The sequence below is a fragment of the Neoarius graeffei genome, chromosome 9 (genome assembly GCF_027579695.1).
Source record: "Neoarius graeffei isolate fNeoGra1 chromosome 9, fNeoGra1.pri, whole genome shotgun sequence".
NCBI lineage: Eukaryota > Metazoa > Chordata > Actinopteri > Siluriformes > Ariidae > Neoarius > Neoarius graeffei.
The window spans coordinates 39080942-39098307 of NC_083577.1; the positions used below are offsets into that span (position 1 = coordinate 39080942).

The following is a 17366-nucleotide window of genomic DNA, read 5'->3' on the forward strand; positions in this document are numbered from 1 at the left end:
GGCCGGCGAGGGCCTTTCTGTGCGGAGTTTGCATGTTCTCCCCGTGTCCGCGTGGGTTTCCTCCGGGTGCTCCGGTTTCCCCCACAGTCCAAAGACATGCAGGTTAGGTTAACTGGTGACTCTAAATTGACCGTAGGTGTGAATGTGAGTGTGAATGGTTGTCTGTGTCTATGTGTCAGCCCTGTGATGACCTGGCGACTTGTCCAGGGTGTACCCCGCCTTTCGCCCGTAGTCAGCTGGGATAGGCTCCAGCTTGCCTGCGACCCTGTAGAAGGATAAAGTGGCTAGAGATAATGAGATGAGATGAGACAGATGGCCTTGTGCAAAATTACCCTTCTGGATAAGTGGGTAAAGGGATATACTTTCATATAAAAAAAATTAAATTGATCCAAGATATGCACTTTAAGCTTAATATTAGCCTGCTTTATCCTCCACAACCAGCTCTGATGTGTGTTTGGGTTCATTGTCCTGTTGTAACTCCCAAGTCCCAAGTTGTGTTCAAGTTTCTGATGGTTTATGCTGAAGAATTCTGAGGTAGTCCTCCTTCATTATTCCATCCACTTTGTGCAGTGAACCAGTTCCAATGGCAGCAAAACAGCCCCAGGGTATGATGAGCCTACCACCACCACCAGCTCATACAGTGTCTCTCTGTACATGGCGTTCATTGTGGCCAAACAACTCAATCTTTGTCTCATCTGACCATACAGCTATCCTCCAGAAGGCTTTTTTCTTTGTCCGTGTGGTCAGTTTCAAACTTTAGTTAAGCTTGAAGGTGTCAATTTTGGAGCAGGGGATTATTTCTTGGATCGCAGCCTCTTGGTGATCTGAACTGTAGATAGTGATCCATCAGCTTCCAGTTCATGGCAGGACTGTGCCATGGTGGTTCCCAGGTTATTCCTGACCATCCAAACCAATTTCCTTTCAGCTCAGGGTGACAGTTTGGGTTTTCTTGAAGCAAAGTGGCTTGGCAAAGTGACTACACCTCACAATAACTTGCATGCAATTGTTTGAACTGATCTTGGAATTTGCAGTTGTTTAGAAATAGTTCCAAGAGACATTCTGGAGTTGTGTATATCTGCAATCCTCTTTCTCATATCTGCACTGAGCTCCTTGGACTTTCCCATTTTACTGTGTGTTGGTCAATCTAATGGGTGCTGTAAACAAACCCTTTTTATGAAGGCACAAAGAAGCTACAAGCTGTAGGCAATCATGATCATTAACAGGAAGTTAAGAGACCTCGACCTTGGCAAGATAAAAGACATTTTAGAAGTTTCATCACCTCTGAATTAATAATCTACGTGAGCGTATGTAAATTTTTGACCCTGTATGTGTAATTTTGACCCTGTGTTGATTTCAGAAAACCAAAAGAAAATGAAAACTTGTGCACCAATTTCTAGTGTTTTTTTTTTTAAATTAAAGATGTATGCTGTACATTCTACCACAGAAGAAGAACAGTTCAGAGAAATTACTGAAAGCCCAAATATTGCCATGACATTCATATCCAAGATGACATTCATGTCACTGCATGTAAACTTCTGACATATATATGAAGTTCATCTTCGGGTAGTGAATATATATTCCACGAGTGAGTGAAGCGAATGAGTGAAAATATTGTTCAACACAAGAAGATAAACTTCATATCTTTGTACCACCTGTGTAATGTTCTTTATATTATATAGACACATTCATATATATATATATATATATATATATATATATATATATATATATATATATATACACACACACACACACACACACACAAGTTAATCAAAATAATTTTACATTTTAAATTTTAACCACTTTGTCATTTTGCCAATGCATGTCAAGTCAGTGCGAAAACACTGGGAGTTATATCATCGGCGTGAAATATCAGAAAATGTGTCACTCAGATCCGCGATGTACTTCATCTGAAAAATGCGAGCTTTTCTACATAAGATAAACTTTATATTTTCAAGCCAAGTCTGTAACACACTCAAAAAAAAGTTGGGACAGAGCCAAAGTAAGACTGAAAGTACTGAAAAGTTTACAGTATATTCAAGTAACACCATTTTGGAAGATATAAATTTCACTCCAAACTCACTCCTGTTTGTAGGTTTTTTGGTATCTTGGTTGTTCATCATCAGAATTTTCAAGCTCTTCTTCAACTTCACATCTCCTGAGAATATCAGATCATCATGCGAGTTAGTTAGCATGCATGTGCACACACAAAGAGAGAGAGAGAGAGAGAGAGACCTGAATTGGGGGTCAGAGTTCATGCGGCAGAACCAATTATCCGGGAGCTGTTTACTATGGATACCATCGGGAAGTTTTCGCCACTTCTGACAATCATCACACTGAACCCAGGTCTGATCTGGCTCCTTCCTGCAAGTCCAGAAAGATGCAAATCCCTTTAACCAGTCAACAACTGAACAAAACAAGCAAATGTGACAAGATTTTTTTTGTCTTGGTCAAATAGAACATGGAACACGTGAAACAGACACCGCTGTATTTACTTCTAATAAGCATGTTTCGTAGATGTATGCAGAACTGTTTATTTATTTTATGTTTTTAAAAATCCAATTCCCAACTTTGGTAGTTCAGTAATTTCTGTTTTTAAGCATCCTCTATTTTCTTATCAAATACCTTAGTTTAGTTACATTTCACAAAATATCAACAAAAGATAAAATGATTACAGAAGATCAGTATATACAGTTCCTTCCATGATTGGCACCCCTTGTAAAGATTAGCAAAAAAGGGTTAGGGGAAAGAAAGCCACCTCTTGGTGAAGACACTTCATCTCACACTGAAAAAAATGAGAAAAATCCAACTTTTAATTGAAATAAATTTATTCAGAGAAAAACAAATCCCTCATCAAAAAACAATTATTTTCGATAGTTTCTTGCAGAACACTTCTAGTTCTGGGATGTTCTAGTTCCATCTTGCATGTACAGCATGTTTAATATCTTCCCACAGATTTTCAATGATGTTCAAGTTACGGATGGCGAAAGCTAAAAAAAATCTTGACTGACCACCGAGCCTCATTTGCCGGTTAAAGTCGGTTAACCTATGAGTTTAAACAGGGATGCAAATGTAACCCCTATGGAAAATGGGCTACTAAAATGCAATTATCTAGTATTGCCACATGAGGGCGCACTACCCTGTCCAGAGAGTAGTGAACCACCACACACTTCCGGTTCTCTCTCTCTTTTCAACGCAACGTTTCCCTGTGAACACGAGTTTGATGAGCTCCGTGAATGTGATAACTTAAAAGACAAATAACCCACATAAAGTAACAAGTTTGACTCAAAGCAGTAAATCAGAAGTACCCGACACCACAAACCTGCCGGTGGAGCAGAAAAACAAGTGTTTTTCCACCTAGTGTTTTATGAGAAGAACTTCGGTGAGTGAACATGTTGCCCCTTGCTAGTTCAACCGTGTTAGCTATACCCAGTGTTAAGTTCCCGACAGTTATTCCTTTAAAACCAGTCGAAGTGACTGCAGAGAATTGTGTTCGTGGTAAATGTTTATGTTGGAACTTTGGTAACTGGTACTTTTCTTCAATGTTTAACCCACTTTGGTGCATTTTGCATCATTGTGACTTTACTGGTTGGCGGATGCCCTGGCGTGCCGTGCTGCCTCCACAGTGGCACGCACCACCCTGGACATGCTGTCTGAACGTTCCAGAAGGAACATGATGTTATTAGCTCACAGTTAACTACTCGGTGAAGCTAGCTACCGAGTGGTGGCGATTTTCAGGGTAGCTGCCTTGTGTATGCTACTGTTTGAAGCCATATCTTTGTGATATTTAATGCAAAGAAAGGGAAATGTTTTCCTAATGATGTAAATATGTTGTAATAGTGTTATAGCCTAATGGTTACAAATTAAAAGGTTTAAAATGTGATAATACAGAAATGGACAATATATATAAAAGTACAATTCATACTGTTTTGTTAAGACTGAGTTACAAACTTTATTGTTTAAGCCATGCAATATTTTCTTTACAACTGGGAAGTAAGTCATGTAAATACTTACTGTATTTTGTAATATGGGTTAATGTGGTAAATCATTCACATTACATTTAAAAGAGGGATGTATCTTTTCATATAAGTTACATGATAAATGAATGATAGAAATTGAATAATTGAGATCTCAGAGAAGAATACTTATTAGTCTACTGTTCTGTAGACTGGTTTTTTTTGGACATTGATTAGAATCCGATCCAAGGATGGCGAGCCGAGCCCATGGACTGGAGATGGTCGACAGTGCGGTGTGGCCAGCCGTGTGACCGCTTCAGGAGCCAGATGATCTTCACATCAACAGATACCAGATAAGAGGAACCTTAATACATTGCCTTTGACTCAACTTGATCTTCGAACTTCTAAATCAGATTTCGGATACTGTTTTTTGGATATCTTCATATTTTTGTGGAAAAGAAGGACTGAATTGATTTGGACTGAACTGGGAAAAGACTGAACCATTTCTTATTTTATAATTTTGTTATTTTTATTTGAAGAGCTCTTCCTTTTGTTTTATTTTCCTTTCATTGATATTGCGTTGAACCGGGACTAAGTCACATCATTGAAAGGTTAAAGCTGTGCAAAAGGTGCACAGCCGGTGTATATATAATTGTAAATCAATAAAACTGTCAACTGATCAACTCCTTTTACAACGGTTTCCAGGTTACCATTTTCAGTTGTTCTATCTTGAAGCTTACCTCTCTACCGAGCCTAGGAGATATTTAGTGCTTTTTCTACAGGTCCACGACACAAGCGCTACATAATTAGTGGCGAGCCAGCCAGGAGAGGTATTACCCTATTTTTTCAGTTGGTAGTCGAACAGTTGACATTTTTATTGTGGTCAATATTTGCAACCTGTTATTTTGAAACATTGCCTTGGTGAAATAGCCTGAAATATGGATGTAATCAGAGAATGGAACGTGAAAGTGCCGAATGCACTCCTTGTAGGTGGTTTAACAATGGGAGTAGAGGATAATGAGGTCATGGACTACCTAGCCACGCTTGGTTCCATTGATAGAATAATTAGAGTGCCTAGTGACGAACCTCAGTTTAAAAACACTGCCATTGTAGAATTCACATCAGGTGAACCTATCACTTTCATTCAGGACACTTTGCCTTGTGAACGACACACCAGTAACCCTGAGGTCACCCACAGCATTCAGCTCCTCTCTGAGCTGTATGCCGCTGACAAAAGCTCTAGCTTAACCAGCTCTTACTTGGCTGAACTAAAAGGCATAGCTAAATTGAGTGGTGCCGACTTTGAGAAACTCTTGCGAGATGAGCTAGCTAAAATTCAAAGGTCTACTAAAAGTAACCCTACCGGTGATGCTGACATAGCCACACTTAGCCAATCATCACAAGCCTCTGACAACCCCACTCATGATGAACCAACAGGTGACAAAACTGTGAACCACACACAAAAAGACACTGTCTTATCTCACTCAAATGATTCTGATTCCATTACTAGTGTATTAAGCTCCCCAACTGTAGCACAAACACCGAAACTTCCCAACACGGCTGAGGCCTCAGTTGCCCCACAAGCTCAAGCACTCCCTGACATGGCGGACGCCATAGCCAGACCCAAAGCACAAGCCTTTACCTTGGCTCCTGAGCATCTTACTACTGATGCTGTTCAGAAAGTAGTAGTTGAGCATGTGATTAAGAACAGTGACTTCACCCCTGATCGTATCAAACTGAGACCATTCTCCGGAAAAGTCCCCTGTCCTGCTTCTGAGTCTGACTATGATACATGGCGCAGCAATGTTGACTTTTTCTTAACTGATGCAACTGTGTCTGAGAAACACACTGTGCGGAAGATAGTAGAGAGCCTCCTCCCACCTGCTGCCCATATCGTTAAGAATCTTGGTCCAAAAGCATCTCCACATGACTACTTAAGCCTTCTTGATTCCGCATATGACACTGTGGATGATGGTGATGAGCTTTTTGCTCACTTCTTGAGCACAAATCAGAACTCGGGTGAAAAACCTTCCGCCTACCTGCAACGCCTACGCACCATTCTGAGCAAAGTGGTGAAGAGAGGTGGCATTGCCGCTGCTGAATTCAATCGCCAGCTCCTCAGGCAATTTTGTAGGGGGTGCTGGAATAATGCTCTGATTACCAGCCTTCAGTTAGAGCAGAAAAAGAAAGACCCACCCCCGTTTTCTGAGCTACTCCTTCTCCTCCGCACTGAAGAAGACCGGCAAGCAGCTAAATCTAGCCGTATGAAACAGCACTTAGGCTTAGCCAAAGCACATGCTAATGCCCACTTTGCAGAAGAATACAGCCCTGATTATGCTGGACCAGAGTCTCTCTCTGACACACAAAAGCTTGAAAAGCAAATTGCAATGTTGCAGACCCAGATGGCTTCTCTTAAAGCAACACTGAATACTGGCTCACGCCCGAAAACTGCTAAGCAAACTAAGAAACAAAAACCCAAACCGAACCTGCCCAGTGAAGAACACTCTTCTTCCGAACCAAAACTCACTAAGAGACCACGCCCAGGCTACTGCTTCAGATGTGGCGAGGATGGCCATATTGCTCCTTCCTGCAGCAACGAACCAAACCCTCAGTTAGTGCATGAAAAGCGCACAGATTTTGAACAGAGGCTACAGTCCTGGGGCGAAGCCAGTGAGCAGCCGTTAAACTGAACCCAGTTCCTGATGCGGGACTATCGGGAGCTGTGCAACAGAAATGTCCCAAAAGCAAATCTGCCATTAAAGTGTCCAGTCAATCACATTCAACAGGACATCAACCCCACCTTCCAATGGGTCTCATTGGACAGAAGTGTACAGCTCAAGTCATTGTTTCAGGTGTCAATTGTAACTGTGTCCTGGATACTGGGTCACAAGTGACCACCATATCTGCTTCTTTTTACAACAATCACCTATCAGACTGTCCCATTCAACCAGTCGAAGGCCTAGATGTTGAAGGCGCTAATGGCCAAAGTGTTCCATATTTAGGTTATGTGCCTATAAGCCTGAAGTTCCCAAAGAATTTTGTTGAAAATGAACCTGAAGTATGCACTTTAGCTTTAGTCACCCCAGACGTGCGCAGTAGCTGCGATTTACCAGTGCTAATTGGAACAAATGCTCTTGATGTCTTGTATAATGAGCACTGTCACCACAGAAGGCCAATTGACTTGTCTTCTGTATATGGCTATCAGCAAATCCTTCACACACTGAAGCACAGACAGGAAGCCAGTTCGACAGGCCGGATTGGCTTGATGACGCTGAAGGGCAAAGTTCGGCAAACGATACCTGCTCACGGAAGAGTCCTTGTCGAAGGCCATGTCAAGACCAACAGTCCTGGTGAGCGTGCAGTAGTTGAACAGCCTGTGACATCTTCCTTACCAGGAGGAATCCTTGTTGAATGTTGTCTTGTCACCTTGCCCCGACTGAACCCCCATAAGCTACGTGTGTGGGTAAGAAATGAAACTGAGCATGACATAACCCTCCCCACACACTGTGTTATAGCCGAGCTCCACACCCCTGAAGTAATCCAGGAACTTAGCAGAAAAACGGAAAGCGCGAAATGCTGTGCTGTAAATCATCAAGTTTCTGACCTTGGAAAGTCCAACCTAACATTTGACTTTGGAAACTCGCCTCTCTCCAAAGAGTGGAAGGAAAGAGTAACACAGAGTTTAACAGCCTACTCCGACGTTTTCGCACAACACGACCTTGACTTTGGTCATGCATCTCAAGTGAAACACCATATAAACTTGAAAGACGGAACCCCGTTTAAGCAAAGATCACGACCCATTCATCCCAAAGATTACGAAGCTGTAAGAAAACACCTGCAAACACTCCTTGAGGCCAGAGTGATTCGCAACTCAGAGTCACCGTACTCATCCCCAATTGTAGTTGTCCGCAAAAAGAATGGAGATGTTCGTCTATGTGTTGATTACCGGAAACTCAATTCCTTGACAATACGTGATGCCTATGCACTTCCCAATCTTGAAGAAGCCTTTTCAGCCCTGGCTGGGTCCAAATGGTTCTCGGTAATGGACCTGAAGTCAGGTTATTACCAGATTGAGATGGAGGAACGCGATAAGGCCAAGACTGCTTTTGTATGCCCACTGGGGTTTTATGAGTTTAACCGTATGCCCCAGGGCATCACCAACGCACCAAGCACTTTTCAAAGATTAATGGAGAGGTGCATGGGAAATCTTAATCTGAAAGAAGTACTTGTGTTTTTAGATGATGTCATAGTTTTTTCTAGCACCCTAGAAGAACACGAAACCAGACTGTTACATGTACTCCAACAGTTGAGAGAACACGGCTTGAAACTTTCACCTTCAAAGTGCAGCTTTTTTCAAAGCTCCGTGCGTTACTTAGGACACATCGTTTCAAGTAAAGGTGTAGAAACTGATCCTGAAAAGGTCCGTGCCCTCCACATGTGGCCTAGACCCCAAAATCTCAAAGAACTCAAGTCGTTTTTAGGTTTTGCAGGATATTATCGTCGCTATGTGAAGGACTATTCGAAAATAGTCAAACCCTTGAATGATCTTACAAAGGGCTACCCACCCTACCAAAAAGGAAGGAGAGCAACAGCTCACTCTGGAGCCTATTTCAATGTGAAGGAGCCGTTTGCAAATCGCTGGACAGATGAATGTCAGAATGCTTTCGACACAGTCATACAGAAACTAACATCAGCCCCTGTACTTGGATATGCAAACCCAAAACTCCCATATGTTCTCCACACCGATGCGAGCACCTTTGGGTTGGGTGCCGCCCTCTATCAAGAACAAGAGGGTGAAATGCGAGTAATTGCCTATGCAAGTAGAGGACTGTCCCCCTGTGAGAAGCGATACCCAGCTCACAAGTTGGAATTTCTCGCATTGAAATGGTCCATCGTAGAGAAATTTCAAGATTATTTGTATGGCAATACGTTCACTGTAGTGACTGACAATAACCCTCTCACCTACATCCTGAAATCTGCCAAACTTGATGCTGCCAGTTACCGGTGGTTGGCAGCACTTTCCACATTCGATTTTAATATCAAGTATCGCGCTGGAAAGTGCAATCAAGATGCCGATGGCCTTTCCAGACGACCTCATGACACGCTGGAGGATGATGATGTTTCTCTGGAAGAAAGAGAACGAGTGAAACAATTCACCTCTCACCATTTATCTTCACGTCCTGACCAGAGCCTGTCTGTTGAGACCGTACATGCCGTCTGTCACCGCCACCTCTTGAGTGAAACGGACGATGATCTGCCCTCCATCACCCTGGTAGAGTCTCTTTCACTCCACGCAGATGCAGTGCCAGATGTGTATGAGGAGGAAGTGTCATTGGGCTGTCACACCTTGCCTACATTCAGCCAGGGAGAGCTCCAACGGCAACAGAGATCTGACCCAGTTATAAGCGCTGTGGTTGAGCTTTTGGAAGCTGCAGATGCTGTGAAGCCCAATATCAACCCAGACTCCTTGGAGTTGAAGCTCTTGCTCAAAGAATGGAAAAAATTGGAATTGAGAGATGGTCTTCTTTTCAGAACTCGACAAACGGACAGTGACGTTACTTATCAGTTTGTGACCCCCAAATCCCTGAGACCCACCATTCTCCAGTGCCTCCACGATGATATGGGGCACATGGGCCTGGAAAGAACTCTAGATTTGGTCAGATCAAGATTCTATTGGCCCAAGATGGCCACAGACGTGGAAACCAAGATAAAGACATGTGGCCGTTGTGTCCGAAGGAAAACGCCACCTGAGAGATCAGCACCTCTTGTGAATATCCAAACAACCCGGCCCATGGAACTAGTATGCATGGATTATCTGTCCTTGGAGCCTGATAGTCACAATACAAAAGACATCTTGGTTATCACAGATCATTTCACCAAGTATGCCGTAGCTATTCCTACAAAAGACCAGAAGGCTACAACAGTTGCAAAGTCACTTTGGGAACAGTTTCTAGTGCATTACGGGTTTCCTGAGCGCCTACTGAGTGACCAGGGCAGGGACTTTGAGTCCCAACTCATCAAAGAATTATGTGCCCTTGCTGGTATTACCAAAGTGCGCACCAGTCCCTATCACCCAAGGGGAAACCCCGTAGAGCGTTTTAATCGAACTCTATTAGGTATGTTAGGAACTCTCACTGACAAGAAGAAAAGTCACTGGCGTGATTTTGTAAAACCTTTGACGCATGCCTATAATTGTACTAGGAACGAGGTAACAGGGTTTAGCCCATACGAATTGATGTTCGGACGTCAACCAAGGCTCCCTGTAGACATTGCATTCTGTTTGCCTGCCAAAAAGTCAGCTCCCAAGACTCATTCTCAGTATGTGAGAGCTCTGAAATCACGGCTGGAGGAAAGCTACCAGATAGCGAAGGGGAATTCACAGAAGGTCGCTGACCGCAACAAGCGACGCTTTGACAAGAAAGTGAGAGAATCTACTTTAGAAGAAGGAGATCAAGTACTTGTCCGAAATGTACGGCTGCGAAATAAACACAAGCTCGCAGATAAATGGGAGTCAACAATGTACAGAGTCCTGAGGAGGATGGGAAACCTTCCTGTGTATACAGTGGAACCAATGGATGGAGATGGCCCCACCCGAACTCTACATAGAGACCTTCTGCTCCCTTGCGGTGACTTGTGTGAGGCTGAAGAAGAAGAGACGACAAAGTCAAAACCTCAACGTCCACGAACCCGACGGAGTCGACCTCCTGCTCCAGACGAGGACCTTGACTCGGAGGATGATTTGTCGTACTACTCCTTCCAGCCATCAGTCATTCCAGAGAGACGCTTCTATGAGGTGATTGATGTTCCAGTGATGCTGCAACCCACCCAGACATCAGCCGTTCCATCAACTTCTGCCGAACCTACTGGACACCAGACTGCCCACTGTTTGGGTGAACCCAGGGCAGACCACCAAGTGAAGCCTGTCAGTGTTACCCCAGCAGAAGTTGAATCAGCAGAACCTGTCAGTGTTACCCCAGCAGAAGTTGAATCAGCAGAACCTGTCAGTGAATCTCCAACAGTAGTTGAATCAGCGGAACCTGTCAGCGTACTTCCAGCAGCAGCTGAACCAGTGGAAACAGAGAACACCCAAGAACAGAAGTCTGATGAAAAGGATATGACCTTGCCAGATGACAAACGTGAAACCTCAATGGTCGTTGACCAAGAAACCTCCCCAATTATTATTCCAGAGAGTCTTGAAGTTGAAACTGATGTTAACACTCAGCAAAGCACTGATCAAGCAAATACACCACTTCATGTAGAAACTGATATAGGTACTGACACTACTGACACTACACGTAGGTCAGACAGAATACATAGACCACCTGGTCGTTTTCATTACCCTGAGTTAGGAAAACCCTTAATCTCTTTTGCACAAACTCTTTTGGAAGGTTTCAATAGAGCCCTTGACACTATTAATGATGGAACCTATCCTATTGTTGCTATGTGAACTGATGTATTGGTATGATAGGCATGAAGGGACTCATGCAGAGTAAGGGGGGGAGGGTGTAACCCCTATGGAAAATGGGCTACTAAAATGCAATTATCTAGTATTGCCACATGAGGGCGCACTACCCTGTCCAGAGAGTAGTGAACCACCACACACTTCCGGTTCTCTCTCTCTTTTCAACGCAACGTTTCCCTGTGAACACGAGTTTGATGAGCTCCGTGAATGTGATAACTTAAAAGACAAATAACCCACATAAAGTAACAAGTTTGACTCAAAGCAGTAAATCAGAAGTACCCGACACCACAAACCTGCCGGTGGAGCAGAAAAACAAGTGTTTTTCCACCTAGTGTTTTATGAGAAGAACTTCGGTGAGTGAACACGTTGCCCCTTGCTAGTTCAACCGTGTTAGCTATACCCAGTGTTAAGTTCCCGACAGTTATTCCTTTAAAACCAGTCGAAGTGACTGCAGAGAATTGTGTTCGTGGTAAATGTTTATGTTGGAACTTTGGTAACTGGTACTTTTCTTCAATGTTTAACCCACTTTGGTGCATTTTGCATCATTGTGACTTTACTGGTTGGCGGATGCCCTGGCGTGCCGTGCTGCCTCCACAGTGGCACGCACCACCCTGGACATGCTGTCTGAACGTTCCAGAAGGAACATGATGTTATTAGCTCACAGTTAACTACTCGGTGAAGCTAGCTACCGAGTGGTGGCGATTTTCAGGGTAGCTGCCTTGTGTATGCTACTGTTTGAAGCCATATCTTTGTGATATTTAATGCAAAGAAAGGGAAATGTTTTCCTAATGATGTAAATATGTTGTAATAGTGTTATAGCCTAATGGTTACAAATTAAAAGGTTTAAAATGTGATAATACAGAAATGGACAATATATATAAAAGTACAATTCATACTGTTTTGTTAAGACTGAGTTACAAACTTTATTGTTTAAGCCATGCAATATTTTCTTTACAACTGGGAAGTAAGTCATGTAAATACTTACTGTATTTTGTAATATGGGTTAATGTGGTAAATCATTCACATTACATTTAAAAGAGGGATGTATCTTTTCATATAAGTTACATGATAAATGAATGATAGAAATTGAATAATTGAGATCTCAGAGAAGAATACTTATTAGTCTACTGTTCTGTAGACTGGTTTTTTTTGGACATTGATTAGAATCCGATCCAAGGATGGCGAGCCGAGCCCATGGACTGGAGATGGTCGACAGTGCGGTGTGGCCAGCCGTGTGACCGCTTCAGGAGCCAGATGATCTTCACATCAACAGATACCAGATAAGAGGAACCTTAATACATTGCCTTTGACTCAACTTGATCTTCGAACTTCTAAATCAGATTTCGGATACTGTTTTTTGGATATCTTCATATTTTTGTGGAAAAGAAGGACTGAATTGATTTGGACTGAACTGGGAAAAGACTGAACCATTTCTTATTTTATAATTTTGTTATTTTTATTTGAAGAGCTCTTCCTTTTGTTTTATTTTCCTTTCATTGATATTGCGTTGAACCGGGACTAAGTCACATCATTGAAAGGTTAAAGCTGTGCAAAAGGTGCACAGCCGGTGTATATATAATTGTAAATCAATAAAACTGTCAACTGATCAACTCCTTTTACAACGGTTTCCAGGTTACCATTTTCAGTTGTTCTATCTTGAAGCTTACCTCTCTACCGAGCCTAGGAGATATTTAGTGCTTTTTCTACAGGTCCACGACACAAGCGCTACACAAACAACGCGCCTTTTGGCGGATGCCGCCTTTTTCACGGCTGAATCGTGCAGATCCGATTTTTTTTTGGGGGGGGGGGGCGTTGGAGTGTCTGAATAATTTCATCAGAGTAAATTCTGTATTAAACTTACTAAATAAGCAAATGCTGTTACAGTCCATGAAACATAGGAAGTATAAGTATGAGAAGAAAACAGTAAATCAGAAAGCTGCGCACGTTTTCGCGGAAGCTGCGCACATTTGCGCAGCTTCCGCGAAAACGTGCGCAGCTTTCTGATTTACTGTTTTCTTCTCATACTTCCTATGTTTCATGGACTGTAACGGCATTTGCTTATTCAGTAATTTTAATACAGAATTTACTCTGATGAAATTATTCAGACACTCCAATGCCCCCCCTAAAAAAAAATCGGATCTGCACGATTCAGCCGTGAAAAAGCTGGCATCTGCACCTTTAGTTTGTGTGGAGAGATATGATCTGCAATAACATGCATTGTTGGCTACAGACCGAAACATACTTTCAGAATGCACTGGCCAAGGCAGGACTAAACTCGATATGCCTTCAAATAATAATAAAAAAAAAACAGAATAGTAATTTGTAAGCTAAAAAGCCTGTGTCTACACTTTTCTTTCGCCAAGTGGGGCGGGAGGGCGGGACATGACTGAATGGGTGTTTCTGATTTGTCAGCTGTCTTCCTTACACCCCATGGCATGCCCCAAGCATTTACAACACAGAATTCCAGGTTCTCCGCTCCAAAATTGGCAGCTTCAAAACGATTGATTTTTTTTTTTTTTAACCGACAACCAAAAAAAATTAACCGGTTGACGTTGATTCGGTCAACCATCGGTCAAACGGTCATCGGTTAACATCCCTAGTTCAAGTTAAAGGACTGTGAGGACTATTCCAAAAGCTTCAGCTTGCTTTTTTTTTTGAAGTAGTTCTTAGTAGATACTGAAGTATGTTTTGGATCACTGTCCTGCTGTAGAAACCAGCCTTCATATTTGCTTCCACAATATGCTGATATTTACCAGATTTTGCTCAATATTTCCATTTACCTGTGAAATGATTAAAGTGCCACTGGATGCCACATAACCTTAAAGCACACTAGATACACACTCATGCTTAATAGTTGGCAAGGTCTTCTTTTAATCAAATGCTGTTCCTTTTTCTCCAAACACATCTTTGGTGATTTCAGGTCAAAGACCTCCATTTATACTTCAGTCCACAGGATCCATTTCCAAAACGCCTTTGGCTTATTAATACGTTGTTTTTCATACTTCAGACATTTGAATTAAGTGATCAGGTTGCAGGTAAGGTTTCCTGCTGATGACTCTTCTGTGCAGCTCATGTTTGTGCAAACAAAGCTACACAGTAGAATGCACCATCACTCCTGTGTCATGTAAACCTTCCTAAAGGTCCTTGCTGTCAATTGTGGAATTTGCTTTGCCTTTATGACCAGCATACAGGCAGTTCTATCTGAGGGTTTTCTTGGTCAGCTACTTGGAGAGCACATAGTTGTTGAGTGTTAGAAGAAGGTTTGAAAATAATTTATTATGCTCAGCAATGGTCATCAGCTGACAATTCTGAGCCTGAGAAAGTCCTAAAGGGTCAATTAAAGCCTACACAAATTCTGAGACTTTACAACTGGATGGTTTAGCATACAAGTGTGTGTGTGTATACATGCAATTTTAAACTTACACAAGATCCTCAACACGTTCAGTGCATTTCAGGTTTTTCTGAAGTCTATACTGGACTTCCTTCCAATAATCCTCAAGCTTAGAACCTACACTCAGCATGGTTCTCCTACATGAACAAAAAAAGAGCACCATTCAGTAAACTGTTTATATATGTATAGGAACACTACTGATCAGTGTGTGAAAAAAAAAAAGGCTTTCACGTACTGTACTCATAATACTCGTACTGTATACTAGTGCATCTCAAAAAATTAGAATATCATGAAAAAGTTCAGTTTTTCATAATTTAATTAATAAAGGGAAAATTTCATGTTCTATATTCATTACATGTAAAGTGAAATATTTCAAGCCTTTTTTGTTTTAATTTTGATGATTATGGCTTATGGTTCATGAAAATTAGAAAGCCAGTATCTCAGATTATTAGAATATTTAACTTCCAGTTTGACTAAAACAGTATACAGTAAATACCGTGTATCTCTCGGTCTAGTTCAGTACACGCAACCACAATCACGAAGAAGACCGCTGACTTGACAGTTGTCCAGAAGATGATCATCAATACCCTCCACAAGGAGGGTAAGCCACAAAAGGTTGTTGCTGAAAAGACTGGCTGGAAAAGGTGCACAAGCAACAGAGATGACCGCAACCTTGAGAGGATTGTCAATAAAAGTCAATTCATGACCTTGGGAGAGCTTCACAAGGAGTGGACTGAGGCTGGTGTCAGTGCATCAAGAGCCACCACGCACAGACATCTTCAGGAAAGGGGCTACAACTGTTGCATTCCTAATATCAAGCCACTCCTGAACCAGAGACAACGTCAGAAGTGTTTTACCTGGGCTAAGGAGAGAAAGAACTGGACTGTTGCTCAGTGGTCCAAAGTCCTCTTTTCAGATAAAAGTAAATTTTGTATTTCATTTGAAAATCAAGGTCCTTGAGTCTGCAGAAAGAGTGGAGAGGCACAGAATCCATGGTGTTTGAAGTCCAGTGTGAAGTTTCCACAGTCTGTGATGACTTGGGGTGCCATGTCATCTGCTAGTGTTGGTCCACTGTGTTTTATCAAGTTCAAAGTCAACACAGCCATCTAACTAGGAGATTTTGGAGCACTTCATGCTTCCATCTGCTCACAAACTTTATGAAGATGCTGATTTCTTTTTCCAGCAGAACTTGGCACCTGCCCACAGTGCCAAAACTACTACCAAATGGTTTGCTGACCATGATATTACTGTGCTTGTTTGGCCTGCCAATTCATCTGACCTGAACCCCAGAGAGAATCTTTGGGCTATTGTCAAGAGGAAGATGAAAAACACCCAACCCAAAAATACAGATGAGCTGAAGGCTGCTATCAAAGCAACCTGGGCTTCAATAACACCTCAGCAGTGCCACAGGCTGATCACCTCCATGCCACGCCGCATTGATGCGGTAATTCATGGTAAAGGAGCCCCAACCAAGTATTGAGTGTATAAATGAACATATTTGTCAGAAGTTGGACATTTCTGGAACATAAACCCTTTTTTGATTGATCTGAGGAAATATTTGAGATTAATAATTAATAATTTGAGATACTGGATTTCTGAGCTCCGTGCACTATAAGCCATAATCATCTTTAGATGATAGGCAAGCTGTAAGACGAGGTAAGAGTCTATGTGCTTTTTAAACGGTTCAAACAGAAACTGAGAGACAGGAAAAAGTAGTTCAAACTTCAGGAGAGGGTGCCCTCTCCTGAGGGTTTAATTTAGAAATTAAAACAAAAAGGCCTTGAAATATTTCACTTTGCATGTAATGAACAGAATATATGAAAGTTTGCCTTTTTTAATTAAATTACCAAAAAAAAAAAGAACTTTTTCATAATATTCAAATTTTTGGAGATGCACTTGTATTGTGCCACTGCGACATCCATCCTGAGCTCTATTGCACCAGCCTGCCAGAGGGCACCCTCTCCTGAAGTTTGAACTACTTTTTCCTGTCTCTCAGTTTCTGTTTGAACCGTTTAAAAAGCACACGGATTCTTACCTCGTCTTACAGTTTGCCTATCGTCTATGTGAGTTCTGAGCCTTTTGTATCTGGATTGACCTTGGCCAGTTTACTCAATCTGGTTTTGAATTTTGCTTTGGAATGTGTTCATTGATAGGTTTGTGCTTTTGATATCCACCAAGCCTGTCTTGACTTGAATAAAACCTTGAGCATATGGATCTGTATCTTGTGTTTCTGGGTCTTGTGTTACATTTATATCCAAACCTGAATTTATAGATAATTAATTTCTGAACATGTTCCTTGAAAGTTGCAAGTCATCTGTAAATGTTACTCAAACATACCTGTACTCTTCTGTCTTGTCAAAGTCTTGCTTGTTGTGAGTTGGTGTGAGGTAGTTACACTCCATCACCCCAATAATTCCTACTCCTGTGCTCTTGGCCTGGTAACAGAAAACAGCAAACACTGAATGAATAAAATATTTTTTTTGTTTTGTTTGCTTCACAACATCACTCTAGAAATAGATTTGAATGCATATAAAATGAATATGTGTATAACTTATTT

General features: G+C 41.9%; 1 protein-coding gene across 1 annotated transcript in view; it reads right to left on the reverse strand.

Annotated features, from left to right (window-relative positions):
* The window catches only part of LOC132891659 (MORC family CW-type zinc finger protein 3-like), an 85201-nt gene that overhangs the window by 17037 nt on the left and 50798 nt on the right, over window positions 1–17366 (reverse strand). Inside the window, exons 8-11 of the mRNA XM_060929454.1 lie at window positions 17147–17244; window positions 14842–14946; window positions 2236–2364; window positions 2084–2158 (exon numbers count right to left, since the gene is read on the reverse strand). Coding sequence (XP_060785437.1) covers window positions 2084–2158; window positions 2236–2364; window positions 14842–14946; window positions 17147–17244 — 407 coding nt within the window. The remainder of the gene's footprint in view (window positions 1–2083; window positions 2159–2235; window positions 2365–14841; window positions 14947–17146; window positions 17245–17366) is intronic.